Below are 25,232 nucleotides of genomic sequence, written 5' to 3'. Positions count from 1 at the left end.
GCGCAGTGGCGGAGCTGTGTCAGCAGCTAGCACTGGATGAGCAGGGAGAACTGCAGGCCAGGGATGAGGTGTCTCTGAAGAGCCGTGTGGGGATCCCAGTACTGGGATAGGAAGGGGTGCTGCAGGCCAGGATACAGAGCTGTGGGAGGACTGGAGAGCAGGTCTGAATGAGGCTCATTGGCAGAACTTGGCCTGGGCCTCTGGGGCTGAAGTGACGGGGTGTGCTGAAGGACTGAGCTGCATTGCCTGCACTGTGTGGGTTTCGTGCAGAGGTTCCTCCCCTGGGTTGTGGGACCTAGAAATCTCAGCTTGCAGTTAATAAAAGCCCCAAACAATAAGTTTCTAGCCTTTTGCCTTGTGAAAATGGCCTTGGACATGTAAACCTGAGGGGTGAGGGGATTTGTCACTGCTTCTTCCTAAAAATCGTGGGTTATTCATGATCATCCCCCCACCCGTGGCTGCTTGGGTTTAGCCTTTGGGACACCTGTAATCCACAGCTGTGGGGCGCTGGATTTGTGGGAGGACCCCAGGCCCCACCTGGGCTGCCACAAGCTCCCTTCCCCCTCAGTGAGCCCCAATCCTCCAGTGTATTTGGAAAATTGTCCCTTGAACAGGGCTGGCTCTGGCTTTTTTGCCACCCCAAGCAAAAAAAAACCAAAAACAAACCAAAAACAAACAAACAACAACAACAAAAAACACCTGCGGGCAGCCAGAGCAGCGAAGGGGGAAAATAAACAAACAACCTGCCCCCCGGCCGGAGTGGTGAAGGGGGGTTAGGGGGGACACAAACCTGTGAGCTGGCTGGAGCGGCGAAGGGGAAAAAAAACCAACCTGCCGGGCTTGCTACAGATCTGGCACCGCTCCCAGCAGGGCGCTCCCCCCCTCCACGCTGCTGCCCCCTACAGGGCGGCCGGAGCGGCGAAGGGGGAAAAAAACCCTGCGGGAATGCCACCCCTTGGAATCTGCCGCCCCAAGCACGAACTTGCTCAGCTGGTGCTTGGAGCCAGCCCTGCCCTTGAAAACCTGTTTTACACGGTAGCAACTGTGCACAGAATCCAGCCCAAGTGGCCAGACTGTAGCTTTGCAGCAGGAGGCCGAGGGTGACCTGAGGAGCTTTCCAATCTTCTCATTTTATATAAAATGAGCCAGTTAGCTTTGGGGTTGCCCCATTGAACCAACTTCCAAACCCTCCCCAGAACCTGATGGCCAGTCCCGTGCACGGTGCAGTGAGTATAGCAGGCAGGGATTGGGGAAATGGCTTTGCAGGCTGCTCAAGAGAGGTAATGTTAATGCAGTAGCAGGGGGTGCTCTTGGACCGAGGGGCATGGGCATGGTTGGTGGAGGGCAGAATTGGAACAGCACAGCATGCAGCAGTGAGGTGCATAGGCAGAGCTGGGGGTGGGCTCAGGGCTGGAATAGCAGGGGGTGCTGCAGGGCTGAAGTGAGGGGCCCAGGCAGAGCTGGGAGGCAGAACTGAAGAAGCATAGAGTGCTGCCGGGCAGGAGCGAGGTGCTCTGGCAGAGCTGTTGGATGTGTGGAGGAGAAGCCTGCCAGACACCTGCTCGCGTTGTGCTCGGCTTCAAGACAGCTGGCATTGTCTCACCATCCTCAGCCATAAGCCTGACAGAGAAGTAAGTGAGAGGAATCCTGTGGCCAGCCACCAGATCGCTTCTACAGTGAACCGTGTAAGGCCCTGTGAATCCCTTGCCCTGCAAGAGGCTCTCAGAACGTTGATGCCAGCTGTCGAGCTCCCCCTGTGGGCACAATACCCTCCCCTCCTTCCCCCTCAGACCATGTACAGTAGATGATAGACTGGCAACCAAGTGCAATTACCTCAAGGGGAAGTGTGCAGCCTTCCGGGGCTGGGGGGAGGGGAAGAGAGAGCTTGACACTGACAGCCCTGGTGGTTAAAGTCCTATACTTTCCAGAACAGACATAGCACAGGCAGGGCCGGGGCAAGCTCCCTCCACTGCCCTACTGGGGCAAGGCTTCCACAAGGGAGGGAGCGACTCTAGGGATGAGAGGGGAGCTCACTCTCCATGGCCCAGTCAATCCTTGCTGAGGAGCCTGCCCAAAAGGGACCAGTATGGGATGGGGAGAAAGGAACCTGGTCTGGATACAAGTCCATCAGCTGTCAGCAGGGGGCAGTGCAGGACCCGGCACACACACATTTTGGAATACTCACCTACCCGCCACCTATTGCTGATTTCTTCTGGGAGCTTAGCGCAGGGGTTGGGGGGTAAACGTTTCCCAGCACAAAACCATCCACTAACAAGTTGGCTCTTTGAGTTGCCAACTTCCCTCTTCCTCCCTTCCCAGAGCACGCTGGATCAAACCAGATGACAGTGAATCTCGAGACCAACCCCCACAGCAAAGACCTGAATGGCTGCCCATGTTAAAACAGCATGGCTTTTGCTCGTGGCTTGGTCCGTTTTATTTTTAGGAAGTAACCCAGAAGGGTTTGTACGCTCTGAGAAACATGAGTTCATCACTGCCGTCACCAATATGAGCAATATGGGGAGGAGGTGGGGGTGGAGCCTCAAAACAACGCAGCCGTCCAGCTGAAACACTTTTAGCTACTGGGCTGAAGTAGTGCTAATTGTGGCAGGCACTCACAAGAGCAGTGGAGAAAGAGAAACTGACGGCTGTTGAAAGAATTCTTCTTTCAGCGGGTCTCAGGATGGATGTTTGTCCCGTCGGTAAGTCTTTCTCCTGTCTTGTTGCTGCAAGTGTTGCTAACCCACTAGGCTCTGGCAGGGCAGTGTCACCAGCTGGAGTGGGGTGCTGGGGAGGAAAGGGGAGACGAGGAGTTCCCCAGATGCTTTGGGTGGGATTTATAGCTTGCAGGTGTTGTGCTATTTTCACCTCCCTCCATCCCTCCCAGTTATTCAGGACCTGATCCAGGTCCCTGCAGATGTCACTGGGAGCCGACCCACTGACATTAATGGGACAAGCCGTTACTGAGCTTTGTACAGACAGGATATCTCTGAGGAGGAAAGTTGAATCCCTCATGTCAGTGACCCTCAGACTAGCTAGATAAGAAGCAGGCATGGAGTATGCCAGGGCCAGGCCCAGCCTGGGGCATCAGAGGTACCTGGTGCTCTGACCGTAAACAACAGATTCCTTTGATGCAGCCTCGGTGTGACAGGAACAGAGGTGCAAAAGCATGACTTGTGAGTTCAGGAGTGAAATTGTGAAAGCCTTCATTTCCCTGCCCCAGCTGGGGCTAGTGCAAAGTGAGTGTGTGTAACCCCCAGCGTTCTGATTGGGCAGTGCGTGGCACTGGTGTTAATAACTGCCTGTGGGGCACAGTAACAGTAAATCAGCCCCCTGACAGAGGAGACAGGGAATGGCCCACAGCTATTGCCCTCTCCTCAACAGCTGGAAATGGGGGGTGGGAGAGAGGGAGCCCAAAGACCAGTAGCTCAGCTCAGCAAGAAAATCATAGGCCTGGACATATCCCTGCAAACCACAGAAACACGATGGACTCCAAAAGAAGCTAGAAAGACAGAAGTAGCTGGGAGGCGATGAGCAAGATAAAAAACTTATTTCCTGGTTTGGTAAGTGGTGGGCAACGAGGAGGGGAGCCAACAGAGAAAAGGATCCTGGCTGGCCTCACGCTGGCAAGGTCAATTGTCCAAGGAAAAGGTGGATCTCAAAACTGGTTGTCCAGCACGAAAATATGGTTGCTCTAATGTTGTTAATAGCCGCAGTGAGTTACTTGACGTTATTAATATTGTTGTGCTTTGTACTGCAGTAGTGCCTGAGGCCCCGATTGTAAACCAGGGGCCACAGTGCTAGGTGCTGTACAAACACACAAAAAGTCCTTGCCCTGAGCAGCTTTAGTGGAGTCATTGTATTTCTGTGGTTCGCGTGGATATATCTAGGCCTATGATTTTATTGCTGATCTGAGCTATTCGTCTTTGGGCTTAGTTTGACACTGGCAGACATCTGGGAAAGGGTCTTCATTGGCAGGAAATCTGCCTTGAGGCCTTTGGAGCAGTGAAAGATACCCACCCACAACCCCACCCCGGCTGGGGACCCACAGCTGGCTGGCACCGGTTCAAAAGTCATTTGTGCTGCCTGGGGCGGAGGTGTGGTCAGGGGGCCAAGAGTTTGGCCCAATTGAGTGTGTCCCTCCAGCAGCTTTCAGTGAGGAAGCTTCTGCAGTTTAAGGTTGCCCAGCCCATGGCACGACCCCAGTGAGGGGTGGGGGTGTGAATACTCCCTTGTCCTCTGCCTGGAGTGAATCCCACTGGGGCGCAGCAACCCCTGCTGGTGCTGGGGGATGCCCTTTGCACCTCTCTGGGCCAGCTCCGGGGAATCAAGCCCATTGTCTGTTTCTGTGGAGAAAATGTTTGACTTCCTCTCCTCCTTCACAGTCCATGGATGACTGACAGGGCAAGTCTGAAAGGTGGCGACTCCCATCCAGTGATGAGCTGCCAAAATCTTAACAACCGGTTCCCTATAAAAAGTTCTGATTTAAGGGGTGGGAGCGGGGGAGGGGCCGGGGCGGGGGGAGACATACCCGTGGGGCCAAGAGCAAATTGCCCCACTTGCCCCCCTGGCAGCCCTAGTGCTTGCAGCCCCCTCCCCCCTTACCTTGCCGGCAGCTCAAAGCAGCAGGACGACTCAGGAGCTCAGCTGAGCTGCCCAGCTGCTGGCCCTGCTGCGGCTCTTCGGGGTGGGGGAGGGCCCGGGGGAAGACATCCTCATGAGGCCAGGGACCCCTGCAGGGCCCGGGCCAATTGCCCCACTTGCCCCCTCCCCTCCCCTCTGGCCAGCCCTGGAGCTTGCAGCAGGACCTGCCTCCCACCTTGCCAGGCCTCTCAAAAAGTGGCAGCAGGATGACTCGGGAGCTCAGCTGAGCTGCCCAGCTGATGCTGGCGGCTGGCCACGCTGCAACTGGGGGGAAGCGGGGGAAGGGCCGGGGGAGCCTCAGCCTCCCCAGCTGGGAATCCTGGGAGCAACAGGATGATTCGGCCTGCGGACTGGAGTTCTTTGCCCACTCCCTGGCCCTTTAACAACCGGTTCTCCATGGAGGTCTAATTTTAGCAACCGGTTCTTGAGAACCTGTGGGAACTGGCTCCAGCTCACCACTGCTCCCATCCCTTTCCCTGGAGGTGTGGGGGCGGGCAAGGTGAGCAACTTCATCTTGTGTGTGGGAGAGAGCTACGCCGGCAGGGCCATGGGCTGGGCTGTGCGATGGAGCCCGCGCTCATAGGATGGAGTATGGGGAGATGATCATGTCAGAATCAGAACAGTGGTGAGGCTGGGAGAGGGATCCATGCAAGGAGGTGGGTGAGGAGCTCCGGGGTCTGCTACTTCCTCTCATTGGCTGTAAACTCAGCCTCATACCGAGGTAGACCAAAGGCCTGTGTATTGTGAATCTTGCATTTAGCCTGGCTTCTAGTATTGCCAGCACAGTTTTGTCCCCATTTCTGATGGAGGAAGGAAATTGCAGGTGCAGTTGTTCGTGTCTGCAGCGTTATGCATTTAGATGCCTAGCTACAGTGTGTGGTTTTCGGTGGGTCTGACTAGTTAAATCATTGTGATCATTATTTGGCATGTGTGCTGTGTGGTCACCAAATTTGCACCATCTACGCTGGAGGTGGGGTTTGAAAATACAGGTCTGAGCCTGTCTGGGGGAGATGATAGGAGTTGATTAAACCTTTTGGGGCACTGACTCACTGATGCATTGGACTTGATTTAACTAATTCCTGTTCAGTGTGGGTGAAATTTACCCCTGGGCAGAGGGCCCAGACATGGTCTATGCATCATTTATGTCCCAGTTAAGTCCTCAACATAGGGCTTACGTGGAACTTAGCTAGTGCCTAGACTCTGTGTGGATCCTCTGTACCTGATGTGAATTTCTTCACCCTGTGATTGCAATGCTACGCCCAGGCTCATCTTTAAGGTATTGGAGCGGGCCAGTGCGAAGATCCACTGGGACTCGCCTTTCCCAAGTTCCCAGGCTCCGTTTTCTATAAAAGCAGGGAAAGAAAGAAAGGGGAACCATGGTGCTGCTTTCAACCTCCTCTGCTGTTGGGAAAATAGAGGCCCGCTGCCTGCACTGGAGTCGATGCGCATTATTATTATTTATTATCACAGTGCCTAGGAGCACTAGGCATGGACCAGGACACCATTATGCTAGGCGCTGTACAAACACCGAACCAAAAGACGGCCCATGCCCCAGTGAGTTTATAATCTAAGTAGAATAATTGCCCTCATTTAACCATTCAATTGATTCGATGGACAGTTCTTCAAATAAACCACTCGATTCTGGCTCATTGCAGGATTTTGTGGGCAAACGGGTGAATTTTAGGTTATTTTCTCTCCTTTCCCCACCGATTTAACTACAGAATCCAAAGCAGGCAAAAAGGACTCAAACTAGTCCTCTCGTGCCTCCGCTACCAAAATGCAGAGGTTTGCGATGCCTGCTAGGGAAGCACCATGAAAGAGAGGCGCATACATTAAATTCACGTACTTATTCAGTTACTTCCAATCGGAGTTAGGCACCTCACCTGCTTAGGTGCTTCTGAAAATCCCACTAGACGCCTCTCTGCATCTTTAGGTGCCTAAATCCCTTCGTAAATCTGACCCACTGCCCCATTTCTTGCTCACTCTCATCTTTATTCCCCTTGTCTCCCCTTCCATGTCTGATTCAGTCTGCCCATCACTTTCTCCCTGCCCCCATCCTTGTGTAAGCGGGGGAATGGTCCCGCTATTGTGGGGAACTTTCCTGGCCTATACACTGTCCCAGTGAAATGGGCTAGCGAAAGGGTCTGAGTCCTCGCTCCCACTTCCTTTACCCAGAGGCCTCCCTGCCTGCCCTCGAGGGCTCCCCTTCCACTCTCCTGTCTGGCAGAGTCCTCGTAACCCCAACAAGGCTGGGCCCAGGATTCCTGGGGGGCTCGACCCCCAACCCTGCTGTGGTCACTTAGGGCAGGGGCTAGGGTGACCCCACTCCGGGGTGCTCTCTCTGCACTGGATGCTTCCCTGACCCACTGATCATTACATACAGTTCAAAGCAAATACAAAGTATTAAACAGCAATCAATTTAAAAAAATAAGGAAAAATGGGAAAGGTTAAAGGAAAACACGTCACCCCACTCTATGGCACGGGGACATCACAACCAGCGTCTCTGGAATGTCAGGGAAGTTCAGTCTGTTTCTCACAAGTCCCAGGCCTCCTCCTCAGGCCCTGGCTGTGCTGCAGGGATGCTGCGGGTCGGACACGTGCTCTGGCAGTGGCCACACGCTCTCAGGCTCTAGGTGGCAGGATCCCTCTTCCCAGCATCACTCCCACCCCATTGGGGTTACGATCCCCCTCCAAGTCTGGCCTGCAAGGCATCTTGGCTGGGGGTGTCTCCCTGAGCTGGGCCCGCTGCCCAGGGTCCCCCTTGCTCTCCCCAGCTGCTCACCACACCCGGCTCTGGACTGCTTCAGCCCCAGCCCCAGCTCCATCACTCTGCCTCAGCTCCAGCCCCACTCTACCTCAGCACGGCTGTTGCTGCTGCTGCTCTGCCTACAGCTCCCTGGGCTGCTTCTCTGGCCCCTCTGGCTCTGGTTGCTGCAGTTCTGCTCCAGGCAGGGCCGGCTCCAGGCCCCAGCACGCAGGGGCGGCTCTAGGCACCAGCAAAACAAGCTGGTGCCTAGGGCGGCAAAATCTAGGGGGCGTCCCCTGCGGCCGGGGGGGGGCGGCAGGCTGGGCCGGCGGACCTGCCGCAGTCATGCCTGCGGGAGGTCCACCGGAGCCCCGGGACGACTGGACCTGCCGCAGGCATGACTGCGGAGGGGGCGCTCGTCCCGCGGGTCGGCTGGACCTCCCGCAGGCATGACTGCGGCAGCTCAAGCGGAGCCGCCGGACCCGCGAACCGTCCGCAGCCGCAGGAGGTCCAGCCGAGCCACGCGGGACCAGCGGTCCCTCTGCAGTCATGCCCGCGGGAGGTCCGCTGCTCCCGCGGCTCCGGGGCGCCTCCCGCGCATGACTGCTTGGGGCGGCCAAAAACGTAGAGCCGCCCCTGCCAGCACGCCAAGCGCATGCTTGGGGCATGCCTGCGGATGCTCCACCGGAGCCGCGGGACCAGCGGACCCTCCGCAGGCACGTCTGTGGGAGGTCCACCGGAGCCGCGGGACCGGCGACCGGCAGAGCGCCCCCCGTGGCGTGCCGCCGTGCTTGGGGCGGCGAAGTTGCTAGAGCCGCCCCTGCTCCCAGGGCAGGTCTGCTCTGTGGGCTGCTTCTGTGACTCTGCTCCCAGCACTGACCTGCTTCCTGGGCTGCTTTTCTGGCCCCTCTGGCTGGCACAGCTCTTCTCCCCAGCTCAGCTTGGGCCCCTGCTCTCTCCTTAGCTCAGCCCCACTCTGTCTGACCCAGGCAATTCCAGCTCACATAGAGAACGGGACCGCTCCCCCGGCCTCCTGACTTCCTGATTAGCCTGCCCGCCCTGTCAATCAGGCTGACCTGGAGCACTGGCCTCTGCCCATTGTTCCTGGGGACGGTCAGTCTCAGGAACCTGATTTCCCCTTGGCACTGGGAGCTAGCCAGCCAAAACACCCCCACTCAGTTTTAGTAAGGGGGAAAGAGTCCCCTTACATTTGTCTACCCTTTTCTCTTCCAGTCAGTTGTGGGTTTTTTTTGAAAGTGCAAATTATTTATAAACACTATCAACAAGGCAGGCAGGGGATTCATTTATTTCTTCGGCTGTTTGGCAGCATTCGCAAGGAGAGGGAGCCCTGTTATTTCCAGCCTCAGCTTGGCCACGTGGGTCAGTGGATGTCCTCTGGGGGGCCAGATCCTTGGGCTCGCTACATGCTTTAAGCTGTTTCACCAAAGCAAAGCAGCCGTAGTGCCGGCTTCACTGGTCAGTGGAAGATACCCCCAAGTGATGCAGCCCATCCGTAGCAGCACATCAGCTGTTACAGCTATGCTCTCATGGCTGTGGAGCATAGCTGGGGGCGAGGCTAGGGAATATGTGCCCCCCCTGCTGCTCCTCGGCTGCCCGAACAGCCCCAGGCAAAGATCGTAGCAGCCCTGAGGCTGCTCTTGCTCACACCAGGGGCTGGCCGGGTCTCTTGTTGACCCTGGGATAAGGGGGCATAAAAGTCACATCAAGCCACCTTTGCCCCTTTCCCCTTGTGAGCTGCACTCGGTACAGGATTGGGGCTGGGATTTTGAACTGGAGTTAGGCAGCCCGTTTGCCAGGCAGTAAGCCGTCATAATTCACTTGTCAAGCCTGCAGGTCTGGTTGTCACAGATTGCTAATGCAGCCCTAGGATGCATGAGGGGAGGTGTTTCCAGTAGAGATAGGCAAGTGTTAGTACCATTATACAAGGCACTGGTGAGACCACGTCTGGAATAGTGTGTGCAGTTCTGGTCTCCCGTGTTTAAGAAAGATGGATTCAAACTGGTGCAGAGAAGGGCTACTAGGATGATCAGAGGAATGGAGAACCTGCCTCCTGAGTGGAGACTTAAGGAGCTTGACTTGCTTAACTTAACAAAGTGCTTCCTATAAACACATCACAGGGGCAAACACCAGGGAGGGAGAGGAGTTATTTAAGTGAAAGGCTCATGCTGGCACAAGAACAAATGGATATAAACTGGCTATAAATGAGACAAAGGTTTCTAACCATCAGAGGCGTGAAGTTCTGGAATAGCCTTTCAGGGGGAGCAGTGGGGGCAAAAACCCTAACTGGTTTTAAGACTGAGCTTGATAAGTTTATGCAGGGGATGGTATGATGAGGTTGCCTACAATGTCATATGTCCCATCCATGACCGCTATTAGCAAATCTCTCCGATGGCTAATGATGGGACACTAGATGGGGGGCAGCTCTGAGTTCTACAGAGAATTCTCCCCCAGGTGTTTGGCTGGTTGGTCTTGCCCACATGCTCAGGGTCTAACTGATCGCCATATTTGTGGTCAGGAAAGAATTTTCCCTCTGGGTCAGATTGGCAGAGCCTGGGGGTGGGGGTTACCTTCCTCTGCAGTGTGCGGTGCGGGTCACCTAGAGTAAATGGTGGATTCTCTGTAATTTGAAGTCTTTAAATCAAGATTTGAGGGCTTCAGTAACTCAGCTAGAGGTCATGGGTCCACTACAGGAGTGGGTGGGTGAGGTTCTGTGGCATGTGGTGGGCAGGAAATCAGATTAGCTGGTCATGATGGTTAGCCTTCTGGCCTTAGCATCTATGAGTCTGTGAGAGCAGGCATTTTCCCATCCTACCTGTGTTGAATGGGGACTTGGACAATGCAGCTTCCCGCAGGTCTCCACCAAGGCTGCCTCCAGAGTTGGGGGATATGCTGCTTCCCAGCCCTAGGTTTCAAGCTCCCATCCATGCAGCTGTCCCCAGTCTCAGTGGCCTCAACTCAGTCAAGGCAATTTGTGCGCATGTGTACATCTGTCTGCAGGAAGCTGGGTAAGGGCTACTGCTTGGAGTGACTCTGCCCCCTTAGTCTGTGTTGGGCATCCCCAGGGCATGCGAAGCCTGGAAGGAAACCAGTAGAATTCAGTGAGCAGCGCTGGGGGGGTGAGAACATGTGGTAAGACTCTAATGGGGCTGCCCCATCCTTCACTCTTCTGGGACGCTGCAGGAAACAAGCCCCTGTGCTCTGAGATCTCTGTTCTTTCTCCTCCTTCTCTTTTCTCTCCCCTGCCACAGCTGATTCCTTCCCCTTTTCCACCCTATTTTTAGACATTGTTCCGTGTGTCCGAGGCACACTAAGAGAGTTTCCAAGACAGCTGGTGAGACTTCCCCTTTCCCCCCAGACACGGGAGGCCCAGGGGATTTGGTGTGTGCACCAATGGAGCAGGATACCTGCTGGACTGACCTGAAGCAGGGGCAGGGAAGGTGTTTGCCTACGAGAAGCTCCTGGCCTGGGGCTGAATGAGAGCTCTCGACAAGGCAGTGCACGTGGGTTGATCTGTGGCTCCCCTGAACTCCGTGCCTTCCCTTGCCGCTGATATGGACTCTCAGTTTCTGCTGCTGCAGCTTCCTATTTCTCCTCTGATTCTTGCTGAATGCTGTGCTCTGGCCAGAATATATTTAGCTGGTCTGCTGTGACTCCATTTCTTCTTCTAGGTCTTTTATGAATCATTCTGTGGTCTTCTCGTCTCTGTCATCACTTGTCTTCCTGTGAAGAAGAGAGGAAGCAAGAGCAGCGCTAGGTACATCTGTGTTTAGCCTGTGGTCATTGGAATATCTTCCCAGCCCCATCACTCCTCTTCCTCCGATGACCCCCCCAAATTCCCTCCTCTCAAAATGGCATCAATTTAGACTCTCTCTTAAATCATTTCTCTGTATCCCATTTGCATTTGTTTCTTGCATCTGTTTCTGCATTTAATAGAAGAGCTTGAATTTCTGAGAGATCGAGAGAGATCAAGCCAATGGCTTTTGATTGGGTTAGATTTTGTATTTAGGTCACTGCTTTATCAAGTTCATTTGTCCTGATCTTGCTCGTGAAAGAAGCTCGTTTGTATGAGAAACCACAAAACAAAATGTAGCAAGATTGAACATTGCTACTTAGGAGAGTCCTGGGAGTGAAACGGAGGGGTTGTTGCAAGATCAGGGCTGAGGGACACTAGCATTGAGGTATGGTGCCCAGGACTGGTGTGTCAGGGGGTGATGCAGGATCAGGAGGAGCATTGGCAGAGCTGGGACTGGGTCCCAGGACTGGAATAGGAGGGCAGGGTGCAGGGCAGTAGGGAGGTGCCATGGCAGAATGTTACGGGCTGGAGCAGCTCAGGACTGGAATGGCAGGGGTTGCTTTGTCCTGCCTACAACGTTGTGGGGCTCCGCTTGCCCTGAGACAACTCCCGTTCTCACTGGCATTCATTTTCCCTTTTGTATTTCCAGGGTCGTCTGATCTGAGTGAGGCTGAAGAGGCTGAAATAGACACCATCAAGCGGCACAGGATGGCACTCCTGGAGGACATTCAGGTATGGGCCACCCCACCCCTGCCCATCTCTGGACAGACAGGTCTTCCCAGAACCTGCTCTCTGGGGGAACTCTTTACAAACATCCCATCCCATCTAGAACAGTTCCCTGGCCTGGCAGGAGATACTTTCCCAAGCACCATCAGATCTGGAATGCTGAGGTTCAAATGGCATCAGTCCCACCAGTTAGCAGCATCCAGCCTGGGGAACTCCCCGTTGCAAGAGATCATCAAAGCAAACACTATAACTGGACATTTTGAAAAGGCTGGCGAACTTTATGAGCAATATTACTAGCAGCCCAGATCCTCAGCTGGGATAAATGGAGGTAGCTTTGTTGACATGAATGGAATCTATGCCAATTTACAGCAGCTGTCTCAATATGTGGAGTTACTATTCATTAGCACGTATTACTTGTGTAGTGCCATAGCTGTGCATGGCAGTGTACAAAACCAAAACAGATAGTTTCTGTTCTATTCCATGCCCATTGTCATGGCATCTGAGCCCCTGCCCTATGTCAAGCTGTCTGGAGTGGCTCACGAACGCAGGTGCCAGCCAGAACACAACCCCCACACTGGTTGTGTGTTTCTGTCAGTAGATTTAACCACCCATCATGTGTGAATTCCACAGGCACTATAACAGCCTTAACACGGAGTCACAGACAGTCCTCTTGGGCACTTCAATCTATCTTGCCACCCAGGCAAGCCTGCCTTTGTGACAGATGGTCCCTCACACCAAAAATCACAATATTCAGGTTACTCCCAGTCCCAAAGGACCAGTTACTTACCCCAGGTCATTTGTACCTTAAACCCAACACCAAGGACAATGCTTTTAGCCAATCCTATATTTAGGGCCCTACCAATTTCACTGCCGTGAAAAAAGTGTCATGGACCATGAAATCAACACTCCCACAAGAAAACCGATCTCCCCTGCTGCTAGGAGCCCAGGGCTCCTAGCTGCTAGTCCGGCCACACTGGGGAGGGACAGGAGTTGTCCTTCCCCTGCACAGCCACTCCTGGTGGGGAAATCAGACCCACCTCCAGAGGCAGCACAGAAATGAGGGTGGTACACCCTCACTTCTGCAGTGGAGCAGCCCAGGAACTGAGCTCCAGGCTTCCATTCCCCTTCCCTCTCCCCAGCTCCTGCCACAGCTCCCACCGCAGCACCAGGCGCCAAGCTTGGGGCTTCCTCCCGCAGGCTCCTGCCAGGCTGGGAGCTTTCGCTCACAGCACTGCAGCTAGAGCAACCTGGGCCCTGGGCTTCCGCCCGCCCTCCCACTCCAGCTGGAGCTTGGGGCAATCCAGGCTTGAGGCTTCAGCCCTGCGGCTGCAGTCGGGGCACCTAGGTTTGGGGCTTCTTCCCCTGTGGCTCCTGCCGGGACTCGGGGTGACCTGGTAGGGGTGTCTGCCCTGGCACTTCTTCCAGGGCTGGGGCACCTATTTTTCCTGGTGGGCCCACAAATTGGCATGGGGCCCCTGCCTTTATCTGTCCCTGGCATGGACTATCAGCTAGGACTCCCCAGATGGGGTGCTCCCAGCAGCATTGGGGGACATCTTACCCACCTCCACCTCTGGGAATCTCCTCTAACTGCAGGAAGCTGGGAGGGTGCTGCCTTTAGAGCCCAGCTCTGAAGGTAGCACAGAAGTGAAGGTGGCCATCTTGGGACCCACCTACAACTTTGCAACCCCTCTCATCCCCCATGATCCCCTTTTGGGTGGGGACCCCCATGGTTACAAACTCTGAAATTTCAGATGTAAACATCTGAAATTGTGAAATTGACCCATTTAAAAACTCTCTGGCCGTGAAATTGACCAGAATAGACCGTGAATTTGGTAGGGCCCTATCTTTATTAAACTAACTAAAGGTTTATTAACCGGGAAAAAGAAATAAGGGAGGTATGACAAGGTTAAAGCAGGTAAACACACACACACACACACATGAGTTACAATCATAGGTTTAAAAAATAGAAGCTGTTGTAATGTTCAAGCACTAGCTGTCCTTTAGGGTTAATCCAGCTAAGCAGCTTGGGGATCCCTTGCTTATGCTTAGAAATACTGCCCTCTCCAAATTCCAAGAGCCCAGTGATAAAGATCCTTCTGGTCAGGGATTTTTATTCCCTTCCCCCAGAGTTCAGACTGTGATGAGATGAGGGTTTGTGCAAGTCCCTCTTCATGGGTGTGGGGAGGAACAATCAGCAAAGTCTTTTGTCCACTGATGTTCCATGGTGGTTCATCTGGTGTCTATGGGCCTTCTTCTGTTGGGCAGGAGATGACACCTCTTGTGGTAAATTAGTATTTCATGCTTGGTAATGCTTCTTTCCTGACTGTGTGGGTTTCCAGTTTCATAGCAAACACTTAAATATTACCTTATAGCATGGGGTACAGATATTGCCAGTGAGATTAATGCATGCAGCAACTCACAAGCATTCCATAAAGTCCAAACACATCTCTCTAAATCTAATACCCATTTTAACAATACTAATACCCAAGTGAGCCACTGGTTTCCAGCTATGCATTTGTCAGTGTTCAGTGAGGCCTAGGGGCCTTGCCATGAGCTGGCACCTGGCCTGCCAGCATCACACCTTGAAGAGCTTATTGAGCCAGATCGATGGGGCTATGTTGATTTACATCAGCTGAGGAGCTGGCCCATGATCTGCAGGTGCCCGGATGCCCAGGTGACTAGGACAGAAGGTTAAGCCAAGTGCTACCAGATGAATAATCCCATCTCGTGCTTTGTGGTGTGAAGTGATTGCCATAGAGTCAGGAATGCAAGCCCCCTCCCCATTCCAGGTACAGCTTTACCCAACTGTCCATGCACATTGTTTGTTTGCCATACCACTGCCAACGTAGGAGGCAGGAAACCTGAGTAGATGGACCAGAGGGCTGACCCAGTGTGACAGGAGACAAGATACTGGACTAGATGGGTCAATAGTCTGAATCTATCATCTCCCCAAAGATGGTTGGTAACCAGTCACTCCCCACTGGGGCAGGAGGTGCCTAGGTAACAGGGTCCCAGGATGGAGATTCGTCCCTTTGGGAATTTCTCCAGCAATCTTGGTGCATTATCACTGGGGTTAAACAGCTGGGAGATCTCAAATTGCCTATTGAGCAGCTGAAGGATAGTGCCAGGAAATAGGAATAATAACAGTAAATCATTTGTATCACAGTAGCCAAGTTCAGAGATCCGTTGTGCTAGGTGCTGTACAAACATGTTCACAGGGAAGGGCTTAAAATCTAAATCAACTCGCCAGGCAAAGGGTGGGAGGGGAAAGAGAGGCATGGAGAGAACCCCAAGAACTTGGCTCCCTTTGTAACCCAGAGGCAGCCAATTAGGGACCGGGAGCTATGAAGTGTTCAAAGGAGATGAATTCCATGTTTAAATGATAGAATATAGTGAGGAGCAGCCCCACCAGCTCATCTGTCGGTGCGGCAACTGCTGAATGACAGGGGCACAAGCAGCTCCCTCCAGGGGCGGCTCTAGGAATTCCGCCGCCCCAAGCAGAGCGGCACGCCGCGGGGTGCGCTCTGGCAGTCGCCAGTCCCGCAGCTCTGGGGGACCTCTTGCAGACGTGCCTGTGGAGGGTCCACTGGTCCCGCAGCTCCGGTGGAGCATCCGCAGGCATGCCTGCGGGAGGTCCACCAGAGCCGCGGGACCAGCGGACCTTCCGCAGTCATGCCTGCGGGAGGTCCGCTGGAGCCGCCTGCCGCCCTCCCGACAAAATGCTGCCCCAAGCACGCGCTTGGTGTGCTGGGGTCTGGAGCCAGCCTTGGCTCCCTCTGATATAGGATCAGCACACCCAACTCCCAGGTGACTCCCCCTGCTTGGTAGCTGGTTCCACTGCCTCTCTGCACACCTTTCCCGGCTGCGTGGCCGGGCTACAGCAGGGAAAGGGGCACAGCGCAGCACCCATGATCCATTCCAGAGCAGGCACAGACATTCCAGAGCAGGCACAGGCCTTGCCATGAGCGGGCACCTGTTCTCTTGCTCTCTGGCTCTCTCTGCACTCAACTTTTCAGACACATTTGACAATAGGTGTTGGAACATTTGCTCCCCACCCCCGCCTTCAGCCAGTGTCCAACATGGGTGGAGAAGGCGACCTGAGATCAGCCCCCTTTTTGATAAGACACCCTGGCTGGTCCCGTTACAATAGCCAGTGAACTGGGCTGGCCCTGCCCATGCCAGGAGTGCTTGGCAGCCACCCAGACATGAGGTGAGACATCTGGTCTCTCTTCCATGACCCTGGCTCGCTCTCACCCCCTGTCTCTTCCTCCCACAGAAGCTGAAGGAGGAGATTGCACAAGTGTTTGCGGAGATAGATTGCTTCCAAAGTGCAGAAGAGAGGTGAGGATCCAGTCATATGCCTGCAGGGAGGTGGCGATTGCATGGTTGTTCCTCTGGTGCATAGGTGGCATGGCTCTTCTTCAGGGTGGAGAAGGAACCAGGGGCCTGCTTTAATGCCCTAGCTGGAGCCTTTCCATTGACATCAATGGGGTTTGGTTCATGTCCCAGGAGAGGGGAATCTTTCTGGGCACAGGGGAAATGATGGAGACAGCTGGCTTGCGCACTCTCTCTCTTCCATGAGATTTCTCTTTACTAGAGAGCAGTGAGTTCAGTAAAACACCAGCCCCTTGAGAGATTCCAGTCTCCATGGGGATTAACACCCCCTTGCCTTAGGATGGACACAGGCAGGCGTGGGTGAGTGGCTTCTCTTCTCGGCCCTGGAGCAAGCCAGAGCTGAGATCCGGAAACTCTTGTTGGGAGCCCTCCTCCTGCCCCATCCTTTGAGGGGAATACAGCTGGCTGCTTCTCTTTGTGCCAGGCTTGATTCTCCACCTTTGCATCTGCAGCAAAATGGTCCAGAGGGACAAAGATCTGTGTGTGGGTCGGAAGAAGTTCAACATGGACCCTACAAAGGTAAAGTGTACTGTTCCGACTGCCGCTTGTTGCCATCCCATATGGACCCCTCTTTACTACGGCTCAGATGCGAGTTACCCACTCCAAAGACATTCATTCTGCCATCGGGGCAGACACATGCCGGGTGGGTCCCAGGAACTGGCGATGGGGTGGGGGTAGGCTCGTTTCTCAGCCCGACATAGCACTATCAGGCAACGCCCCGTGCCACGATATCTTCTGAGAGCTCTGAGCAATGGTGCCTCCCCATGACACATTGTGCTGACACGTGTCAATCAAAGCACCCCCAAAGCGGAAGAGAAATGGAAGGAGGAGAGACAGGGCCAGACTTAATCCAACCACTGACTCTTCTGTCTGTCCAGGGAGCACAAATCCAGAGAGCCCCCAGCTCAGGCTCTCTCACCTATAGATTTCTCTAAAACCTATTCCTGGGTTGCCTGGGTAGGAAGGGAGGTCACCCAACAGGATGTGAGGCTTTCTCGCACTCAGAGCAGGCCCGGCCAAGCCAGGCCGCCCCTGCTGCTGGCCTGGGCATGAGAGTCTGCAAAGCAAATCCGGGTCTCCCACCCGCTGGATAACTCCCCCCAACCCTCCGCCCAGCGCAACCCGCACTCCCCACCCCACTAGCAGGAGACTCAGAGCAGGGTGTAAAGGCAGAGGTGAATGTGAATAACAAGAAGAGACCTAAAGGCCGCTTTCTCTCCCCTCCCCCGCTCTGCTGGACCACTCAGTCTGTGCTTAGCAAAGAAAACCACAAGCTACAACAGTAATATCAGCCCCCATCATTTTAACCACAGCAACCGTCTCACTGGCTCCAGCTCAACTGCTGCTGCTCTGACCAACTTTCCATCATGCCTCCGCCCCCTCCCACTGGGACGCAAAAGAGGACCCTCCAGCAGAGCCGGTACTAGGCAGACTAAGCAATTGCTTAGGGCCCCGAGCAGCTCAAGGGGGCCCCTTATTCCCTTTTTATGATGTGTTGTATGGGCGGGGGGGAGACTTCCTGCTTAGGGCCCCCAGTGGGCTAGCACTACCTCTACACTTCAGTACCATCACAGCAATTGCTGGCAATACCCACCAGCACACCAAAGGGGGAGAACAGTCTGGGTGACATTCACTCCAGAGCACCAGCAAACCAGCATTAGGACTTCTGTCTGTTTACATCCCACCTGGCAATCCGGCCCCTTGTGGTCTCTTACGTAGAGTTAAATCAAGCCCTGTTTTGAGCCCTTCAGTGGGACTTTAGTGATGTCTGGTCTTTGTGCTGGCCCCTGTGTGCCGAGGGGGCTGCACCCATAGAGAGTGCAGACTCCGCCCAGGGGTGGTGGGGCAGGAGGGGGGCAGTGGGTGCGACTTTGGGATCGAGCTGGTTGGAAAAACTTAGAGGGGGCTATTTTCCATTGGAAAACGCAGCTCTGTTGAAATCAAAAGGCGTCACAAAATCATGTTGATTTCATCGAAATTCTGTTTCAGAGAAAAAAGGCGTGTGCGGGGAGAAGGGAGGGGAGTGCTGATGGTGTCGAAACACCCCATTTGGACACATTCAGAATGGAACGTTTCCATTTTCCTTTTGAAAAGATGTTTCCTTTCGGAATGGTTTAAACTGTGCATGATGCCGTAATTATAATAGAATCTGCCTTTTTTAAAAAAATCAGAATGGAACCAAACCAATTTTGTGGGCACAAAACATTTTGATCAACCCAAAATGAATTTGGGGGAAGAGGGGGAGGTGTCATTTTCTTCTGTGGAGAATTTTGAGCTTTTCCGGTTCTATTGGATCTAAACAAAGACAAACTTTGAAATCTCAAAATCCTGCTTGAAACGGAATTTCCGCACTCCGCACAGCTCTCCTCGGGAACCGGGCAGCTCCCCGACAGTAGGTGCCCCGGGCCAGGCCAGGATGGGTACAACATTAGCTCCTATGTGGAACATGAGGGGAGGGATTCAGACAGCAAGTCTGGCTGTGTGCTCCCTGGCTGCGTTCCGAGGGGGAGGAGGAGTAGCTGGATTTGGGAGGAGGCCTGCAGAGCTGGGGAAACATGATGTCCCGAGATGGTCGGGCTGGACCCCCACTAAATTGCCCTTCCCTGCCCCCCCCGAACCCCCTCACTCACAGCCTGGGTGTGCTTTTCCCTCAGGGGATCCAGTACTTGACCGAGCACAAGGTGCTGTCCTCAGACTTGCGAGAGATCGCCCGGTTCCTCTACAAGGGAGAAGGCCTGAACAAGACAGCCATCGGGGATTACCTGGGAGAGAGGTGAGCCTCCCCTACCTGATCTAACTCTCTTAGGCCTTGTCTACAGTGGGGGTTAGACCCAACTTCAGCAGCCAGTGCAGCTGAACTGGAGCAGCCCCTAGCATAGACAGGCAGAGCTGCCACTTGCACTGGGGGAGCTCGGCCCTGCTTGAAAGGGAGATAAGCCGTGTATAGCTCGGCTTCCGGCTGGTTACCCTGTAGATGCAAGGGGCTAGCACTGGGGCAGCTGCACTGGTGCTGATGGATGTACTTGGGGGGAACTCCCGGTGCAGACAAGGCATCAGTGTAACAACCTTGCCAAAGGTCCTGGTGTCTTTTTGTGGGGGGAAAGGGAGCTGAATTTGGAAAGCAGGGAGATGGTGTGTGAAGAGATGTTCCTGGGGGAATCAGAGCTCTGAGGGGGCTGAGCCCAGCTCTGCTCAAGGTCACATAGAAAGGCTGCATCATAAAGCACTGAGTCACAGTCTCCTTCTCTCCCCACACCCTCCCACTCGGCCCTGTTTCCTTTACCAGGGACCCAGCGAACCTGCAGATCCTTCAGGCCTTTGTGGAATGCCACCCGTTCGCCAACCTCAACCTAGTGCAGGCACTAAGGTGAGTGAGCACCCAGGCAGAGAGCAGCAGAGGCCTGGGAGTGGGTGCTCAGGCCTCGCTGCAAAAGCAAGCGAATGCACACCAGAGCGGGGACGGAGCTTCCCAAGCATTCGTCTGGGAGGGAACCCCCGCCCCCATTTTCATACTTGGGTGTCCGACTGCACCAATGCAGGGGAAGCCACTTCCCGGGGTGGTGTCCCATTGCTGTGCGGTGCATTGGGGAGCATGAGCCCCATTTCCCTGGGGGGCATCTTGCTGCAGTTCCCTGTGTTAGGGAAGAATCACCTATATGTCATAGGAGTGCATCCTACTCTGTCATAGGTTGGCCCCCCTCCTTCTTCCTGGGGTGTCCCAGCATGGGGGGAGTGGATCAGCTGTTTCCAGAGGTGGCCATGTGGGTAGTGTCCGTGTGCTGTGGGAGAGGGACACCTCCCCTCCCCCGTTTCAAGGGCATCTCATTGAGCTCTCACATTGCCCATGCGGGCTTCTCGTCGGGCTCTTGTGCACTAGCAGCAGAGGGAGCCTGTATCCTTGAGGGAGGCGTCTCATTTGAGGCAGTGCAGTGGGGAGAGAGGTCCCCGTTTGCTAAGAGAGCATCCTGCTGGACGCCTATGTGATGGGGAGAGAGGCCCCGGGCTCTGGAGCAGCTGTCCTGTCCTGCTCCCTTGTTTTGGGGGAGGGTCCCCGTTTCTGAGGGACAGTGTCTAGTTGTTGCCCTAGGAGCTGAGGGAAGGGTTCCCTGTTTCCCAGGCGGGGTGTCCCATTGGGTGCTGAGGGGAAAGCTGCCTGGGTCCTAGGCTGGGTGTCCCATCGCAGCCGTCTTGGGAAGAAATGGGCCCCTGTTGCACATAAGGATGTCCTGTTGCCTTCCCTGTGTGGAGGGAGGACACCCTTCCATGGGAGGAAGGAGGGCGCCCCTGTGCATTAGGAGCATGGAGCCTGCCTGGCCATTCTGTGACTAGCCCACGGGCCCGGTGTCCTTGCAGGCAGTTCCTGTGGAGCTTCCGGCTGCCCGGGGAGGCCCAGAAGATTGATCGGATGATGGAGGCCTTCGCCAACTGGTACTGCCAGTGTAACCCAGGAGTCTTCCAGTCAACAGGTAGCTGCAGAGGCGGGGAGTGGGAATGAGCTGCCAGATGTTTGCTAAAGTGGAGCCATGAATGTAGTGTTTGAACAGTAGAGACGGCACCTCCAGCTTTAGCTTCCCTTAGGTCAGGTGATTTGGCCCCGGTCCCATATCACTTCTGCCAGTTCCTACCTGTCGGTGTTTTTTCTAGAGACAAGGGACAATGCTGCTCTCCATTCCACTGACAGAAACCCAGTGGGCCATGTCCACAGCTGGCGTGAACCCACTCAACTGCGGGGAAGCCAGTGGAGTCTACATGGATTGACCCCAGCTGGGGATCATTAACGATCTGGATGATGGGATGGATTTCACCCTTAGCAAGTTCGTGGATGACACTAAGCTGGGGGGAGAGGTAGATACGCTGGAGGGTAGGGAGAGGGTCCAGAGTGACCTAGACAAATTAGAGGATTGGGCCAAAAGAAATCGGATGAGATTCAACAAGGACAAGTGCAGAGTCCTGCACTTAGGATGGAAGAATCCCATGCACTGCTACAAGCTGGGGACCGACTGACTAAGCCAGGGGTTGGCAACCTTTCAGAAGTGCTGTGCCGAGTCTTCATTTATTCACTCTAATTTAAGGTTTTGCGTGCCAGTAATGCATATTAACATTTTTAGAAGGTCTCTTTCTATAAGCCTATAATATATAACTAAACTATTGTTGTATGTAAAGTAAATAAGGTTTTTAAAATATTTAAGAAGCTTCATTTAAAATTAAATTAAAATGCAGAGTCCCCCAGACCAGTGACCAAGACCCGGGCAGTGTGAGTGCCACTGAAAATCAGCTTGTGTGCCGCCTTCAGCACGTGTGCCAAAGGTTGCCTACCCCTGGACTAAGCGGTAGTTCTGCAGAAAAGGACAAACGGATTACAGTGAATGAGAAGCTGGATATGAGTCAGCAGTGTGCCCTTGTTGCCAAAAAGGCTAACCGCATATTGGGCTGCATTAGTAGATCGAGGGAAGTGATTATTCCCCTCTATTCGGCACCGGTGAGGCCACATCTGGAGTATTGTGTCCAGTTTTGGGCCCCCCACTACAGAAAGGATGTGGAAAAATTGGAAAGAGTCCAGCAGAAGGCAATGAAAATGTGGGGGGGGCTGGAGCACATGACTTATGAGGAAAGGCTGAGGGAACTGGGATTGTTTAGTCTGCAGAAGAGAAGAGTGAGGGGGGGGATTTGATAGCAGCCTGCAACTACCTGAGGGGGGTTCCAAAGAGGATGGAGCTCGGCTGTTCTCAGTGGTGGCAGATGACAGCACAAGGAGCAATGGTCTCAAGTAGCAGTGGGGGAGGTCTAGGTTGGATATTAGGAAACACTATTTCACTAGTAGGGTGGTGAAGCACTGGAATGGGTTACCTAGGGTGGTGGTGGAATCTCCATCCTTAGAGGTTTCTAAGGCCCGGCTTGACAAAGCCCTGGCTGGGATGATTTAATTGATGTTGGTCCTGGTTTGAGCAGGGGGTTGGACTAGATGACCTCCTGAGGTCCCTTCCAACCCTGATATTCTATGATTCTATGATCTAGACCAAGTTTCTAGTCTCTTACCTACAAAAGGAGTTGCCCCTTGTTGCCTTGATTTCCCTTTTCCTCCCCTATTATCTCTGATCTCTTCTTCCTTCTTTCCCCTGGCCAATCTCCTCTCCTCCTCCTTCTTGCCACTCTCCTTCCTTTCCCCTCGTGTCACACTCCATCATCACTGTCCCTCTTCAGGCAGTTGGCTCCATACCAGCACCCGACACCTTAGGATAGTGCAGGGGTCAGCAACCTTTGGCACGCGGCTCACCAGGGTAAGCCCCCTGGCGGGCCGGGCCAGTTTGTTTACCTGCCGCGTCGGCAGGTCCGGCCGATCGTGGCTCCCACTGGCTGCGGTTTGCCATCCCAGGCCAATGGCGGTGGCGGGAAGCCATGGCCAGCACATCCCTCAGCCCGCGCCACTTCCCGCCGCCCCCATTGGCCTGGGACAGTGAACCGCGGCCAGTGTGAGCCGCAGTCGGCCAAACCTGCTGACGCGGCAGGTAAACAAACTGGCCCAGCCTGCCAGGGTGCTTACCCTGGCGAGCCGCGTGCCAAAGGTTGCCGACCCCTGGGATAGTGGCTCCTGGCCATCTGACAGCAGCAGTGCTGTTAGTGATCTGCACTCAGATAGCTGAACCATTAGATGCCAACCCAACCCATCCTGTCCCAGCAGTGGAAAAGCCTGTCACCACCATCAGGCTTGTGTCTCTGGCTCACAGCTCCACGCTCTGGAATAATCGGCCCAGGCCACCCCTCTGTCAGTGTATTCCTAGCTCCCACCAGTCATGCTTCATGTTCCAGCATTTCATGTGGGTTGGGATGGGCACAATAACTGTGTCCCAGCGACTGTGGCCTCCCACCGCGATGCTGTCCTAGATCAGCATCTGTGCTGGAGGTCAGACAATGGTTCTCAATCAATTTACCATTGTGGGCCGCATTCAATACTATCTGTATGGCCCTGAGGATGTCACATGGCCTGCAGCTGTGTGCTGATTGGGCTGCAAGCAGCCCATGGGCCGCAGGTTGAGAACCACTCGTGATCACAATGGTCCCTTCTGGCCTTAAAGTCTATGAGCGTTGACAGCCACCTGTCTTAAATCAGCATCATCACGAAATGGTGCAAGGTTGAGGAGGCAAATAAATGTCACATCCTCTACCTGGGACTTGTGTCCCTTCCACACACATGATGCTGGCCCTTGACAGGCCCCGTTTGCTGGCCACCAGACCCCAGTGGGGTGAGCACCCTCCCCCACTTTCCAAGGGCTCCATGGGATCCAAGCTCTCAATACTGGAGACCAAAGGAACAGGCAAGCGAAGGGCCATTAGCAGATCTCAGGCAAAGGGAGACAGCCTCCTCCCACTGCAGGGGGAACCCTTTTAGAGTCTCAATGGGAATGGAGAAACCTCCCACCCACCTCCCCCAAGAACCCCAGGGGCACAGTTCCCCCTGCAGGGGTGTCTGGAGTGGCGATGCTGCCAGGCACCCACACCCCTCTGCGCTCTCTCGCTCACCGGCAGATACGTGCTACGTGCTCTCCTTCTCCGTCATCATGCTGAACACCAGCCTGCACAACCCCAACGTGAAGGACAAGCCCCCCTTCGAGAGGTTCGTGGCCATGAATCGAGGCATCAACAATGGAGGGGACCTACCTGAAGAGCTCCTGCGGGTAAGTGCTCCTGCCTGCTCGCCTGGCCTGCTGCCGGGTGCTGAGCTGGGAGAAATACCCAACCCAGCCAAAGGCATCATCGATACCTCTCCCTGGGGCATCGTGCCGATTTCTGGGTGGTCCCTTCCTGGAGCATCCATGGTTCCCATGAGTGGGAGAGTCCATGTATTCCTCCCTCCTCAGTGGCTCTGAGAGTGCAAGGAGACAAAGGCCTGCTGGGCCCAAGGTATATCACCCCACAAGGTTGTCAGGTGTCTAGTTTTTTATCTGAACCATTAAAAGTCCGGTTGGTGGCACAGACAGACTAAGGCAGACTCCTTGTCTACCGTGGTTCCGCGCGGCTCCCAGAAGCAGCCAGTATGTCCCACCCCAGCTCCTAGGCATAGGTGCAGCCAGGGGACTCTGCACGCAGTCCCCACTCCAAGCACCAGCTCCACAGCTCCCGTTGGCCGGGAACCACGTGGCCAATGGGATCTGCGGGGGTGGCACCTGCGGACGGGGCAGTGCACAGAGCCGCCTGGCTGCGCCTCCATATAGGAGACGTAGGGAGGACATGCCGCTGCTTCCGGGAGCAGCCTGAGGTAAGTGCCGCCCAGAGCCTGCCCCCTTCATCCACCCTGCACCCCTGCCTCCCTTCCCCAACTGTGATCCCCCTCCTGCCCTCCAAACCCCTCGATCCCAGCCTGCACCCCAAACCCCTCATCCCCAGCCCCACCCCAGAGTCCGCACCCCCAGCTGGAGCCCTCACCCCCCGCACCTCAACTCCCTGCCCCAGCCCAGAGCCCCCTACCGCACCCTGAACCCCTCATTTCTGGCCCCACCCCAGAACCCACATCCCCAGCCCAGAGCCAGTACCCTCTCCCATACCCCAATCCCCTGCCTCAGCCCAGAGCCCCCTCCCATACTCTGAGTTCAAACCCCTTGGTTCCATCCCCCAGCACGGAGCCCCCTCCTGCACCCCAAATCCCTCATCCCCAGCCCCACTCTGGAGCCCACACCCCCCAGCCAGTGCCCTCACCCCCTCCCACACCCCAACCCAATCCCCTGAGCCAGCCTGTGAAAATGAGCAAGTGAGTGAGGGTGGGGAGAGTGAGTGACAGAGTGGGAGCAGTGGAGTGAGCAGGGGCGGGGCCTCGGAGGAGGGGTGGGGCAGGACAGGCCTCGGAGGAGGGTCGGTGCAAGGGTGTTCGGTTTTGTGCGAGTAGAAAGTTGGCAACCCTAGTAACCCAGCTGCTGA

The 25,232-nt window shown here is 54.8% G+C and overlaps 1 protein-coding gene across 2 annotated transcripts in view; it reads left to right on the top strand.

Moving 5' to 3' along the window:
• Positions 1–2,564: 2,564 nt before the first annotated feature.
• The window catches only part of CYTH4 (cytohesin 4), a 30,936-nt gene continuing 8,268 nt past the window's right edge, over positions 2,565–25,232 (top strand). Inside the window, exons 1-8 of one of the 2 annotated variants that reach the window (XM_044986026.1) lie at positions 2,565–2,699; positions 11,851–11,933; positions 16,204–16,268; positions 16,775–16,841; positions 18,977–19,095; positions 19,609–19,689; positions 20,676–20,788; positions 23,847–23,995. In XM_044986026.1, the coding sequence (XP_044841961.1) occupies positions 2,681–2,699; positions 11,851–11,933; positions 16,204–16,268; positions 16,775–16,841; positions 18,977–19,095; positions 19,609–19,689; positions 20,676–20,788; positions 23,847–23,995 (696 nt within the window). In that variant the 5' untranslated portion in view covers positions 2,565–2,680. Of the gene's footprint in view, positions 2,700–11,141; positions 11,163–11,850; positions 11,934–16,203; positions 16,269–16,774; positions 16,842–18,976; positions 19,096–19,608; positions 19,690–20,675; positions 20,789–23,846; positions 23,996–25,232 lie in introns of those variants that run through there. The other variant, XM_044986036.1, reaches the window with a different exon arrangement.

The sequence above is a fragment of the Mauremys mutica genome, chromosome 1 (assembly GCF_020497125.1).
Source record: "Mauremys mutica isolate MM-2020 ecotype Southern chromosome 1, ASM2049712v1, whole genome shotgun sequence".
Classification (NCBI taxonomy): domain Eukaryota; kingdom Metazoa; phylum Chordata; order Testudines; family Geoemydidae; genus Mauremys; species Mauremys mutica.
Note: the sequence above shows the minus strand (reverse complement) of the source record. Positions and strands in the feature narration are given on the sequence as shown.